The sequence below is a fragment of the Physella acuta genome, unplaced genomic scaffold (genome assembly GCF_028476545.2).
Source record: "Physella acuta isolate Inbredline_101_S28 unplaced genomic scaffold, ASM2847654v3 ptg000659l, whole genome shotgun sequence".
In the NCBI taxonomy this organism is placed as follows: domain Eukaryota; kingdom Metazoa; phylum Mollusca; class Gastropoda; family Physidae; genus Physella; species Physella acuta.
Window position 1 is genome coordinate 448,611 of NW_026732178.1, and position 14,923 is coordinate 463,533.

General features: G+C 36.2%; 1 protein-coding gene across 1 annotated transcript in view; it reads right to left on the reverse strand.

Moving 5' to 3' along the window:
- The window catches only part of LOC131948769 (uncharacterized), a 54,236-nt gene extending 39,323 nt beyond the window's left edge, over positions 1 to 14,913 (reverse strand). Inside the window, exons 1-5 of the mRNA XM_059310445.1 lie at positions 14,785 to 14,913; positions 13,053 to 13,175; positions 12,639 to 12,838; positions 12,051 to 12,215; positions 9,221 to 10,625 (exon numbers count right to left, since the gene is read on the reverse strand). Of these exons, the coding sequence (XP_059166428.1) occupies positions 9,221 to 10,625; positions 12,051 to 12,215; positions 12,639 to 12,838; positions 13,053 to 13,122 (1,840 nt within the window). The 5' untranslated portion in view covers positions 13,123 to 13,175; positions 14,785 to 14,913. The remainder of the gene's footprint in view (positions 1 to 9,220; positions 10,626 to 12,050; positions 12,216 to 12,638; positions 12,839 to 13,052; positions 13,176 to 14,784) is intronic.
- Positions 14,914 to 14,923: the final 10 nt, after the last annotated feature.

The window sequence follows — 14,923 nt, forward strand, 5'->3', positions numbered from 1 at the left end:
CTCTACTTAAAAGGCACTAAAATACAATTTACACCGTGCCATAATTTTTTAAGAAATTGTTTTCTATAAAATTATTTTTATTTTTTAAATCGGAGAAAGATAACCGACCCTTCTTTAAAAAGATGATCGCCGAGTAATGCATTACTTAACAAAAGCAACCGCCACATGATATGACCAATTAAATCAATACTTCGATACTCCCCCCCCCCCCCCCCATTTTTCTTGCTTCTTATTATTTAATGAGGATTGTTAAAATAAAAATTAAACATTATTATTCTCAGTAAAATGTATTTGTTTTTGCTATGTCGGTAGCTTGTATTAAAAAAAAAAACGTCGAGCTATACCCTGTTCCAGATTCAAGACTATTTTATTAGTTCCCTTGTCATGTCTCGTTTCGGTACTTTATTCCAACATACAGCTTTCATGTAAAGATTGATGATGTCTGTTGTGCAGTTCGTAAATTTCCCCCGGTCACAATTTTTTAATCAACCTCTTATCAGCACACGGCGTGGAACGGTTTATTCAGCGGCGGATTCTACCAAATTTACTCAGGGCGTAACGTATACATTATATGTTCTATAAAATTATGTTTCTATTTCGTCCAGGGCGGGGGAGGGGGGGGGGGGTTGGAGAGGAGGAGAGAGGATTTGTCTTAAGATCACGCAGATAGTTAGGGACCAAAAAAAACTAGTAAACGTTGAGCTATATATTTTCTTTAAAAATTATATAATTTTCCCCAGTGGCGTAGCGAGGTCGGGTGTCACCCGGAGCGGCACTTAATGGTGTCACCCCCCAGAAGCGTAGCGACCCTTCCCGGGGACAAACTTTCAAATTTTCGATTTGCACCCCCCCCCTCAAACTTTCTATTTGCACCCCCCCTCTCAAGTTTTTCTCTATATATTTTGCTATTTTTTTGCCTGGTGTCACCCGGTGCGGTCCGCACCCCCCTCGCTTCGACTCTGATTTTCCCATTTCGTCCAGGGGGGGGGGGATAGAGAGCTGAAAGGATTTGGGTTATGATATCGCAAATAGTTAGGTACCAGAAATTAGAGTATCGATGAGCAAAACAAAAATGCATGCTGCTCTGGGGGTACAATCCAAAACATTTTTGTCGTTCATATATCATGTAATTTAACGTTAAAAAAACCTTTATAAGGTGTAGCAGTTTAAGTAAGTATGTTCAGGTTTCCTGTAAACGTCGACAGAGGAACTACGGTATTGTATCGAAGTTTATTTTTTTTATAGGATAACAGGGAGGAAAATGATTTGGATAATGATGGAGCAAATGGTTTGGGACTTAAAATTTAAAAGAAAAAATTTGACCAGACCATGCAGCTGATAAAAGTAATACAAGATGCTTTCTGTATTTCTTTTTTAAATATTATTTTCATTATTTTTGCAAGAAAAAGTTATATTTAGAAGGTAAATCAACATGGTGATCTGGTAGCCACAAACAAGTTAAAAATTCTATTTTTTTTTTTTTTTTAACTTTCACTTAGAGTTTTTCAAGAAGGTGTATAGAAGGAGACTTTGCAGTAATCTTAGGTAAACTATCACTATACGCTTCACTGTCTATCCGCCTCTGCCTTATAAGTTTATAGAACGACTTGTCATTGACAGACATGTTGCCGACCTGATATAGATCAATCTTAGCTGTACGTCACAGAACGCATATGGCTGTCACTGACTGCAGTTATAAATTTGTTTGATATCAGTGACAAAAAAATACAATTGATCAAATGTCCGCCATGAAACGGAAAGGGAGGTTACCGCACAGCTGTCTTCCTATAGAGTTATCGTACATTATATGCTCCATCAAACGGAAAGGGAGGTTACCGTACAGTTGTCTTGCTACAGAGTTATCGTACATTATGTGCTCCATCAAACGGAAAGGGAGGTTACCGCACAGCTGTCTTCCTATAGAGTTATCGTACATTATATGCTCCATCAAACGGAAAGGGAGGTTACCGTACAGTTGTCTTGCTACAGAGTTATCGTGCATTATATGCTCCATCAAACAGGAAAGGGAGGTTACCGTACAGTTGTCTTGCTACAGAGTTATCGTACATTATATGCTACATCAAACGGAAAGGGAGGTTACCGCACAGCTGTCTTGCTATAGAGTTATCGTGCATTATATGCTCCATCAAACAGGAAAGGGAGGTTACCGCACAGCTGTCTTGCTACAAAGTTATCGTACATTCTATTCACCATCAAACGGAAAGGGAGGTTACCGCAGAGCTGTCTAGCTACAGAGTTATCGAACATTCTATTCAAAATAATTTCTCCAAGATAAACAAAATTTTACTTTTTTTAGTCAGCATTGGGAAAAGCGACCCGCCCCCGAAAAAGTCTACTGCCCCCCCCCCCCCCCCAATGAAATAGAAAATATATTATTTATAGAGAACTTTACCCAGTGTTCGTCGTCCGACCAAAAAACAAATAATTAAGCCCCCCCCCCCCTCTCCCCCCCCCCCTCCGTAAAAATATGTTTGAAAAGAAAACTCAGCCCATCTATAAAATGTCAAATAGGATTGGGGTTCTTGCACTCATGGATTACAGAGCTCAAGATATAGAACAAGCATCGTTTACTCGATTGGCTTTGGACAAAAAGCAACAACGTACTTTTTCAACATTTAAATATGGGTAATATGATACTAGGTGGGGAATATATTTAACAGTGTGATATCTACTACAAAATGTGCGCCTCAATTTAATGAAAATTGTGGAAAATTGATTCGCTTTAGTTTCCAATACTCTAAGGGAAACAAAGCTATATATATATATTAGTCTCAATCAGCTTTAGGTTATTGCCCCTGGTATAAGACGTTCAACGTTCAGCAGAATTAACTTACATATAGTTGTGCCCCTTGCATTAAAATGCCTGCGACTTTTTATACGGTTGTCTATAAATGTAATTGTTTTTAAAGAACGTTTGAGAAAAAAAAGGCATTCCTTCATACTGTAGCAAACACCAGGCTCATTAACGTGCATCAGATTGTGTTTTATAACATAGCTAGTTAATGAACGTTTGTGAAACACAGGCTACTTAATGGACGTTTGTATAACACAGGTTAGTTAAAGACCGTTGCATAATTCGGGCTACTTAATAGATGTTCGTATAACGCGGACCGTTAATGAACGTTTATATAAAACACGGGTTAGTTAATTAATTAACGCTTGAATAACACAGGCTAGTTAATGAACGTTTGTATAACATGGAATATATAATGAACGTTGTATAAGATGGGATAGTTAATGAACGTTTGTATAGCATGGGCTAGTTAATGAACGTTTGTATAACAGGCTAATTAAGATGAACGTTTGTATAACAGGCTAGTTAATGAACGTTTGTATAACACTGGCTAGTTAATGAACGTTTGTATATCAGGCTAGTTAATGAACGTTTGTATAACATTGGCTAGTTAATGAACGTTTGTATTACATTGGCTAGTTAATGAACGTTTGTATAACACTGGCTAGTTAATGAACGTTTGTATAACAGGCTAGTTAATGAACGTTTGTATAACACTGGCTAGTTAATGAACGTTTGTATAACAGGCTAGTTAATGAACGTTTGTATAACACTGGCTAGTTAAGGAACGTTTGTATAACACTGGCTAGTTAATGAACGTTTGTATAACAGGCTAGTTAATGAACGTTTGTATAACAGGCTAGTTAATGAACGTTTGTATAACAGGCTAGTTAATGAACGTTTGTATAACAGGCTAGTTAATGAACGATTGTATAACAGGCTAGTTAATGAACGTTTGTATAACACTGGCTAGTTAATGAACGTTTGTATATCAGGCTAGTTAATGAACGTTTTTATAACAGGCTAGTTAATGAACGTTTTTATATCAGGCTAGTTAATGAACGTTTGTATAACAGGCTAGTTAATGAACGATTGTATATCAGGCTAGTTAATGAACGTTTGTATAACATTGGCTAGTTAATGAACGTTTGTATTACATTGGCTAGTTAATGAACGTTTGTATAACACTGGCTAGTTAATGAACGTTTGTATAACAGGCTAGTTAATGAACGTTTGTATAACACTGGCTAGTTAATGAACGTTTGTATAACAGGCTAGTTAATGAACGTTTGTATAACACTGGCTAGTTAAGGAACGTTTGTATAACACTGGCTAGTTAATGAACGTTTGTATAACAGGCTAGTTAATGAACGTTTGTATAACAGGCTAGTTAATGAACGTTTGTATAACAGGCTAGTTAATGAACGTTTGTATAACACTGGCTAGTTAATGAACGTTTGTATAACACTGGCTAGTTAATGAACGTTTGTATAACAGGCTAGTTAATGAACGTTTGTATAACAGGCTAGTTAATGAACGTTTGTATAACACTGGCTAGTTAATGAACGTTTGTATAACACTGGCTAGTTAATGAACGTTTGTATAACAGGCTAGTTAATGAAAGTTGTATACATCGGGCTACTTAATAGATGTTCGAATAACGCGGGCCAGTTAATGAACGTTTATATAACACGGGATGGTTAATTAATGCTTGAATAACATAGGATAGTTAATGAACGTTTAACACGGTCTAGTTAATGAACATTGGTATGACAGCCTAGTTAATGAACATTGGTATTACATGGGCTAGTTAATGAAAGTTTGTATAACAGGCTAGTTAATGAACGTTTGTGTATTAGGCTAGTTAATGAACGTTTGTATAACAGGTTAGTTAATGAACGTTTGTGTATTAGGCTAGTTAATGAACGTTTGTATAACAGGTTAGTTAATGAACGTTTGTATAACACATGCTAGTTAATGAATGTTTGTATAACAGTCTAATTAATGAACGTTTGTATATCATAGGCTATTTAATGGCCGTTTATATAGCACAGGCAAGTCAATGAAGCCATGTATAACAGGTTCTCCAATAAACGTTTATATAACACGGTCAAGTTAATGAATTTTCGTATAACAGGCTATCTAATAAACTTTTCTATAACAGGTTAGTAAATGAACATTTGAATAACATGGACTAGTTATTGATTGTATAATGGGCTAGTTAATGAACGTGTGTATACCAATTAGAACACTCAATTATTCAGAAACCAGCAGGTAGTTGGTACAAACTGGGTAACGATTAGGAAATCACAGCTTGAATGAATTTTTAATGAAGTTGTTTTTTTAACTAGAACTACGGTCTAACTGAGAAGTTAAAAGTTATTTCATAGCGGAGTGATGGTTTCACATTAATAAAATGAACCCTCACTCCGCTATGAAAGAACTTACATTCCTATAATGTTAATATGCCTTGGGCATTTTTTTAAAAAAACATATTCATTTTTTAATGATCGACAGACATTCGGAATATAATACATTATTTCTACTGACTTTAGCACCGCAACAAATGAATACAAATATCCACGTATATGTACGTCGTTACTCATTAAACCAAAACTGTTTTTCATTTAAACTGTTTAGGTTAGTTATGAAATTTATGTTAGCTATGTGAAATCCGTTCTCTTCTATGGCTGTGAGACGTGGAGATTGAAAACAAACAAATAACAACAAACTTCAGACTTTCATTTACGGATGCCTCCGCCTCATATTGAATATCAGGTGGCCTGATTACCAATGCCGAACTGTGGAGAACAACTGGACAACAACTCTATTGGCAAAGAAATACAAAAACTAAAATTGACATGGATTGGACACACCTTGCGTAAATCAACTAGCAACATCACCAGACAGACACTAGATTAGCATCCCAAAGGCAAGAAGAAAGAAGGTTGGCCAAAACAAACAGAAAAGGTTAACTGTCAGTGAAGCAGAAGGAGCCGGAATGACGTGGACCAAACTTGGAGGAATCACCCAGAACCGAGTACGGTGGAGAGATGTGGTTGCGTCCCTATTCTTTGTCTGAGTTGGAGAATCTAACTGTCTCGGTAGGTAACAACAGGGGTGGCGGAAGGGGTGTATGAAGGGTGCAAACAGGGTGACACCAAAACGAAAAATATCAAATTTTAATTCGAACGTCTGTTTTTGTTTCCAGTTAACTTAATCACTTTTGGAAGTTGTATACATCATTAGTCACAGTGTAACACCTCCAGAGATGAGTGAGGGGGGGGGGGGGGTAACCTAAAATCACGTATTGTTTTACCAGATCATATATACCTAGTCGTGACGGGTAGGGGTGCACGCTGAGTAGCCCACAGGGTATCATCGACCCAGTGACGCCACTGGTGCCACATGATTAAACTGTACAGACTAGTGACGCTATATCGAACAGTCGAAACTGGCAATACCATGATATCAAACTGTGTGGGATGCTGATACCCTAGCAATCAGGGTTGGTGACGTTCAATCAGGACACCTTAATATACTGGTGACATATTACTAATCCGTCTATTTTAACATACAATGTAATGTATATGTTACCAATTGTAGTCTAGTTTTTTTTTTTTTTTTTTTTTTTTTTTTTTTTTTGTCTTTTTTTATACCAATTGTAGTCTAGTTTATCATACAATGTAACGTAGAGCATAACACCCTAACATAATGTCGGTATGGTGACACATTATCAGAATAGGCTGTTTCCAACTATAGTCCAGTTTAACATACAATGTAATTGTAACGTACAATATCTGCTAAAGATTATATTAACACACACTAGCCCTAGCCCTTATCAAAGTTAGGCAACCCAAAAATAAAATTAAAAAAAAAAAAACTGCCTACTCAGGGGAAACTACCCAGGCAAAGTCCCATAAACTAAACGATAATTGTCGATCGATTGTCTCCCCTATTAATTGTATCCCTTTAACAAGAAACCTACTGGAACATGTTAAAGCAAAAAAAAAAAAGTTGATCGGCAATCAATAACGAAAAAAAAAGAAAACAAAATATAGTTCAACTTGTGTTGTGATCACCGGTTCGGTTTATTGATCTGCCGGTGATTGAATCAGTGAAACGTAACGCGCCTTCAGTGTGTGTGTGACCTTACGCCCTAATGCCTGACGTTAAAATGAAAATAAAGCAGTAAAATTTTGTGAATGAACTGACGGTGTGACGGCTCATATGTCTTTTTATTTGTCCCACTGAAAGTTGTTTTGAAATAACATGAACGGTTCGTTTTATATGCAGCGGAACGTTTCGAAAATTTAAAAAAAAAAATATAATGAACACGAGTATGCAAAATAAATGGGACAGTTGAATACATTTTTTTAAAATATCGAAACAGGATTTAAATTTAGGCTATAGAAGTCAGATATACCTTTATCGAGAAATCAAGTAATTATATAAGAAAATGTGCAAGGTACAGTAATTTATTTTTAAAAAGGGCTATAATTTTAACACTAAATGGACTTAATAGATATCATATAGACAGGGCCGGCGCTATCTATAAGGCGAACTAGGCGGTCGCCAAGGGCGCTGGCCGTAGGGGGGCGCCAAAATAGGTTGGAAAAATGAATTGAAAGTTTGAAGGGGGGGGGGAGGGTACAAATCGAAAGTTTGACGGGGGGTGCAAATCGAAAGTTTGAGGGGGGGGGGTGCAAATCGAAAGTTTGACGGGGGGGTGCAAATCGAAAGTTTGAGGGGGGTGCAAATTGAAAGTTTGTCCCCGGGGGCACGAAAATAATTGCGGGGGGGGGGGGCGCTTTTAATAAGTTTTGTCTAGGGCGCTAAATAACCTGGCGCCGGCACTGCATATAGATCAAAGGGGGTTCATAGCTGGCAAATTCCCTAAGTTGTCATGCGTATAGATTTTAGAATTGTAAAAACACTGACCCAGCGCCTAGTGCTTTAAAATATGTTTTTATTTCTATGTGCAGGTGTAGATACCATCAGTAACCAAATATGCCAGGGCTGTAGTCTACGTCTGTCAGAAGTCTGCCAAAAAGATCAAGTTCTGTAAACCTATAAGGGTTGCAGGGTTTAGGGCACATTCCAGTCGGTTAATCGATCAACAACGGGCCGATCGATACTGCGCTTTGAAAAATTCAGGTCAGGTATTCTGCCCATTGAAGACCCGAGTCAATAACTTAACGTTGTCAAAAGTGGGTGTGTATGTAGGGAAAGGGGGGGGGGGGTGAGATTGACGGGGGACGGGGACGGGGGGGGGGGAGGGGTCAAGAATGGAATAGCGTCGTACGCTTCCAGTATAAAATTCAGGGGATAAACAAACCGACATATCTAAAATAACATTACGCTGGTGTTAAACTAAGCCTAAGTAATTTGATTCGTGTCTTTTTTTTTACATGTTAGGTGCTAGTTTTTGAAATAGATATCAGGTTATCTAATGTGGATAAGGAGTGTTAAATCATTATGATTGGGGAGGCGGGGGGGGGGGGGGGTCATTTAACCTTAAAAAATATTTATACCCCCAATAAAACGTAAACAATAGATCCACAATGTGTTGTTAAATGACGCGTCAGAGAATGTCAGGAATGTGTACGGTGTACATGGTGTGTAGTGGGCTAGTTCATACTTATTGTAGCCTACTGGTTACCTGTTACAATGTAACATATTTTTTTACTGTATGCATGGTTATGTTTACAAAACATGATTTTTAAAAATTTTAATTAAATACTAAGATAGGCATAAGTCATGTCCTGTGAATTGAAGATGATTTTATCTTAATAAACAAGTAATTAAAAAGTCTAGTGACAATTTTAGCGCAATTTCCTTATGTTATCTAAAAATAGCTCTGTCGTAGCGTAAATCAAGAGCAGGGTTAGTAAAACCATTGGTTAGTTACAAATGTATTTATTATACATTAGTATTAACTGAAAATGTATAGATATATGTTGATGACTAAATAAACAATGTCATTGACTTAATGTATTATGTGATTTTTTTTTAGTAAGGTTGAATGAGAAGACAGCAACAAAAGCAAAACAAAAGTGATAATTAAAATGGTTGAGAAGAGAAAACGTATAAAGCAGTTTTACCATTTAAACTGAATGAGTGTTTGTTACTAGAGCATAGCTTACTAAATTTATATTTTAATTGACATATTTGGTTTCGTATAGGCCGCCTATTTTAATTTGACATCATATACAAACATCCTTAAAAGGATTAAAAAGCCAATAATGAATGAAGATTTCTTTTAAAAAGGATATAAAGGACTATCATATAATCATTCACGATAAAAATTCTCAAATAACAAATAGGATGAATCCAAGAAGTACTCTTAGAAAATACCATCAAATAAATATTAAAAAGAAATAAGAGTGAGTAGTGTTCTCCTACCTGTAAATGTACTCATGTGTCCCATCATGCCCTGCGAGGGTGAGGACCTCATCACCTGTGCCTGACTGGGTGAGTGGCGTAAGGACATGACCTGCAAGCTCTGTCCAGGCACAGGTGATAACACACCTGTGTGCGCCTGGCCAGGTGTTGGGGAGTCTGTGTGTAGGGTTATCTTAGCCCCAAGACGCATCTGGTCAATAGTGAGCTCAGCCAGGGCGTACTTGGTCAGCAGGTTGTCGTAGTCCTTCTGCAGTTGCTGCACAAGTTCGGTCGCTTGCTTCCTTTTCTGCGCCTCTTGCGTTAGCCGATTTGAGAGATCAACAGGAGTTTCCTCCCCTGGTTCTCGTTTCACAACCTGGTTGTCTTCCCATGGTAGCGCTGGGGGTTGTTCCATATTGGTCAGCCTCGAGATCTCCGACACTGTCATGTGGGTTGGTTTTACAGGGCCTGATTTATTGGCTATGTTGCTCACACTTTTACTCTTCACCTTAAAGGAGTGGCTAGGCTCGGAGCTACTCATTGTTGGAAGCAGTCGCTTCTGGTGGGATTTCTCGACAGATTTTTTAGGAGTTTGCTCCCCTTCGAAAAAGCTCTCCTGTGACCTGGCCTTGGACATTCTTTGTGTGGCGAGCTCTTCCGCTTTTTTTTGCCGGGCCGACACAATTTCTGACGTGGTTGACATGTGGCTGGTTGTGGATGATGGGCGAGATCTGATGGGCGTGGATTCAGAGTACACAGATCTAGCATCTTCTTGTGAGTCATTGGGTCTGAATTTGGGTGTGTTTCCTCTGCTATGGTTCACCACTCCAGAGAAGCTGGAATTTTTGTTGTATGCCGGGTATACTTCTCCACCCGCTTTCCTACTAAAACTGCCACGTTTAGGAGGCTCATAACCAGGTTTCATAACATCCGCTGGTGAGGTCGGGAGTATCCTACTCGTAATGCTGAATATCTCTTCATCATCTCCTGTTGTCTTCTGGGAAAGTGTCGCCCCCTGACTACCTAAATTCTGAGACAGATTCTCACTGGCAAAGTCCTCAGCATCGTCTGGGAAACTATGACTGCTAACCGTCCGAGCTGAGCTTGCTCTTGAATACGGCTCAGCCCCGACTCCAGATTCACTTTGCTGAGAGTGTTGTGCGTCACGGAGACCACTCCGCCTCCCTGCAGGAGGTGAATCCTCCTCCTCTTCCTCCCTCCTGTACTCACTCGCCAGGTACGCTGCTATAAGGTCTTGCTGTTCCTTATTACCATCAGCGCCGTTGCTGTCTGCTCTTGAATCCACTTCATCATCAATAGAATCCCTGGATAAATCCACACCATCCACTAATATCCCCAGGTCATGCAACTGCTGGTAATACTCTTTGTCATACTCCACTGGGTTTTGGTTTATGTCATCAAACATCTACACACAAAAAATAAAATAAAGATTTTTATCATCAAATATCTACATAAAAAAAAATAAAGATTTTTATCATCAAAGATCTAGACAAAAAAACATAAAGATTTTTATGATCAAATATCTAGACAGAAAAATAAAGATTTTTATCATCAGATATCTAGACAAAAAACATTAAGATTTTCCTTCAGCAAGTACCTAGACAAAAACAGAAGTTTCTGTCATCAAAGATCTAGAAAAAAAACAAAGATTTTTATGATCAAATATCTAGACAGAAAAATAAAGATTTTTATCATCAGATATCTAGACAAAAAACATAAAGATTTTCCATCAGCAATTACCTAGACAAAAACAGAAGTTTCTGTCATCAAATATCTAGACAAAAAACAAAGATTTTTATGATCAAATATCTACACACAAAAAATAAAGATTTTTATCATCAAATATCTACATAAAAAAAATAAAGATTTTTATCATCAGATATCTAGACAAAAAACATAAAGATTTTCCATCAGCAATTACCCAGACAAAAACAGAAGTTTCTGTCATCAAAGATCTAGACAAAAAACAAAGATTATCGTCATAAGATATCTAAACAAAACTCATAGAGATTTTCTGTGATTAAATATATAGACATTTCCATCATAAAAATATCTAAAAAAAACAACACAAAAAGGTTTATTTGTTTAAAATAAAACTATAATAAAATAGCAAATGTTAGGATGGGTATCATTACATTTTTCCTCTTATATGGATAGCACCAGCTCATGCTATGCTGCTAAGCAAGATCAACTAGTAAAGGATAAGTAACTGATTGTATGTCACATTCAAGTTGGCAGCTGCATAGCACATCATAAATCCATATCCAACTAAGCCCACCCCAAACCTATAAAGTCACTTCACCCCCAAATGAATCCCTCTACTTAGACCAGAAATTTTGCCCACTACCCTTGAGGCTAACATTTATGACACCCAGGGGAAAAATAAAGGGGAGGGGGGGTGAGGCACTTAGGGAATTTGAGTTTTGTGGAGGTCGGCTTAGTGGTAATGTCCACTCATCCAACATATTAAAAAAATAACCAACAAAATATATAAATTTTTATTTAACAAAACACCTTTTGCTTAAAAGCTGTATACCTTCTACACGTTAAAAAATGTAGCCATAGTTCTTTGTCTGCATAATTAAATGTGTGTTTTTACATTGAAACATTTCTCTTAATTTTTATTACCATCAATAATTTGCTTTTTACATTCACATTAAACAGAACAATTTTTTCTAAAGAAAGTATGCATTTCAAAACTCTACCCATATTGTAGTTTTTTCTGATCTAGCGAAACCGACAAATAAATAAAACTAAAAATAACTATACAAACTTGTAGACATTAGCCTAATTTAGTATATTAAGATAATGAAATGTAAAACATAACCACCTTTTTGTTTTGTTTAGCATGGGGTTCATGCTGATAATCCTGGGGCTTTTCTAGGGTACTTCCTAGTGTGTCAAGCAGATCGGAAGAAATGTTCTTTCCTCGCTTGCTGCCTCTACTTCTATAGTTATCTTCCAGACCTTCAAAGCTCAGCTCATCTTTAGATGCCTAGAAAAAAAATTTAAAATTCTAAGTTACGAAACTTGCAATAAAACTATTACACTATTTTATTTACAATGAGATGCATGGTCAAGTGTCAGAATGTTCAGTTGATAATACAACAGCTTCATGTGTCAGAATAGACCCACACCCACTTCTTCAACAACCACATCTTGTGGAAAAACATACCAGGAAAGAAGTAAATGCATGATGGAAACATAAGAGTCTAGCAGCTGCCAAGTTGGATGTACTATAGCCAGTAAATAGGCCAACTGTTTTTAAAAGATTGTGTTGGTTTATGGATGAAATGGTCAGAGTTAGGGTTGAGTCTTGGGTTATTTTTAGTTCAGTCATAGAATTGCAACATTTAGTTGCTGGGGCTAAGTTGAAACGATAATTTATTATAATAAAATCAGAGACGCAAGGTTTCACCTCCAGCTCGCTGATGTTGATGCTTTCATCTCCTGATGGGATTATCTCTTCCTCAAAGCTGTTCTGTAGATGCTGCAGTGTCGAGGTGCCAGACTGCTTGTCTCCACTGAAGCCGGAGTCAGTCCAGTGATTGCGTGCCACGTTTTTAAAGATGGGGTGGTCATCTTGTAAAATTCCATCATCGTCCATCAACAGGTCACCTACAAAAACAAGATACATATTTACCGCTAAAAGACCCACAAATGTTAACTCAATGTTCTTCCAATATTAAATAATTGAAAAGCTTATTTTTATGTCAGTGTTTAAACAGGTTTTTAACATCTGAGTGTAACTTATGTTCCAATATATAATATTATAATGTTGTAATAATCAAAACCTAACGATAAGATATTTATAAGGAATAAGATATTTTACCACTCATAGAATCTCGCAGAATGCCATCATCATCCAGATCAAAATCATCACTCACACCAATGAAAGCCATTTTCTTGGGTTTTTTTTTTGTTCTACTCCACTATTTATTTATCATGGTAAATGCTAAAGAAAAATGTAATTTAAAATAAATTGCAAGCAAGTGAGGCAAACACAAATGTGAAGAAACAAAAAGACATAAATTTTTTCTCAGGTTAAAGTTATTTTTTCCCCTTTGTTTTTTGAAAATGTAATCTGTTTCCTAGATCTAGCAAGTGGATCTACTTACTTTGATCTAGATTCCAGATCTGTTTAGAATCTAGATCAAGAATATAGTTTTATGACAAATAAGATCAATGATCCAGTTTTGAGCTACTGAGTGTGCCATGCTATATTTTTATTATTTTATTTACATTCTTAATTTATCACTAGGCCTACTAATTAATTAGCCTACTAATACTACTATTTCAAATAGTATTTACAAGAAGTATTTAGTTACTTAGTTAGTATTATTAGTAGTAGGGCCTATTAACTATTGTGTAGTATTACTATCTAGACTATTTATTAGTTATAGCCTAGTAGCCTAATTATTAGGCCCTATTTATTTTCAATATTTAATAATTTAGAATTTAGATCTACCCGTTACTCCCTATTAAAATACTATTAACTATTACTAGTATTATTACTGTTAGGTCTAAATTCTAGATTTAGGGATTCCAGGCTGTTATCTAGATTTAGATCAAGATAGATCTAGATTCTAGATCAACCAGCAATACTGCGCCATCATGGCATTCTTCAGAGTTTACAATGGACACGAGCGAGAAAAGTCTCAAAGGTATTTGAGAGGTGTATAAATTCATTAAAAAATCATGCACAGCGTATTTACAATTAATATGGTTATAAAATCCTGCCTGTCTGGTTTTTTTCGGACTTTACTAAAGATTGGATGTATTTGATGTTTATAATATTTTCGGTAACTAAATAAAAATTAAAAAAAAAGCAAAAACAATTTGGTTTTCACGTGTAATGGCGACATAAACATGGCATCCTGCTATTGGATAGGCTGCCATAGATTTTATTGTACACATTGTAAGCTAAAAATAGAAAACTAGGTCATGGGGTTTTAAATTTGCATTGTAATTTAAAAACTTGATCTGCAAAGTTTTGTAAACAAATAGTTATCGATTACTAAGTTACTGTACAGCCAATCAATATTTGTCTTACGAAAGTGAAACATCCGGTTATAACTTAGGCTTGATGAAAATAAATAGAAATGTAGCCTTAAACTCAACAAATTATTTTCAAGTTCTCTGGATTTGCAACTTTTATAGCATTTATTCTAAAAATATAAAATTTCTAAATTAATTTTAGGCTTAAGTTTTTATTTTTTATTTTTTTTTACGGCCTAAATCTAAAAAGCACGTTTTTATTCCATGACAACAACGTTATGGAAGGAATCTCGTCAACTCGCTCGCCTCCATTATTGAAAAACTACTGACTCAGTGAACAGTGAGTGATTCTAGAATCTAGATCTAGATCTAGATTCTAGATCTAGAATTCTAGAGCAAACTGTTTATTTTAATATTTTAATATTTAATATTTAGGATTTTACATTTAGTTAGGCCTACTAACTACTACTACTAACTACTACTATTATTTTATTATTTAGATCTAAAAATCTAGATCTAGTCTAGATCTAGCTAATATTTCATATTAAAAATTGAAAAAACCATACATGTAGAATATCACTCTTTCTAATATGCTTTGAAACGAAAACTTAAAAAACACAGTAATTAGGCCCACTAGATCTAAATAAACACAGTCGATTTCCAAACATTCCACCAAGCTCAGCAAGAGCAGACATGTTGTTGACA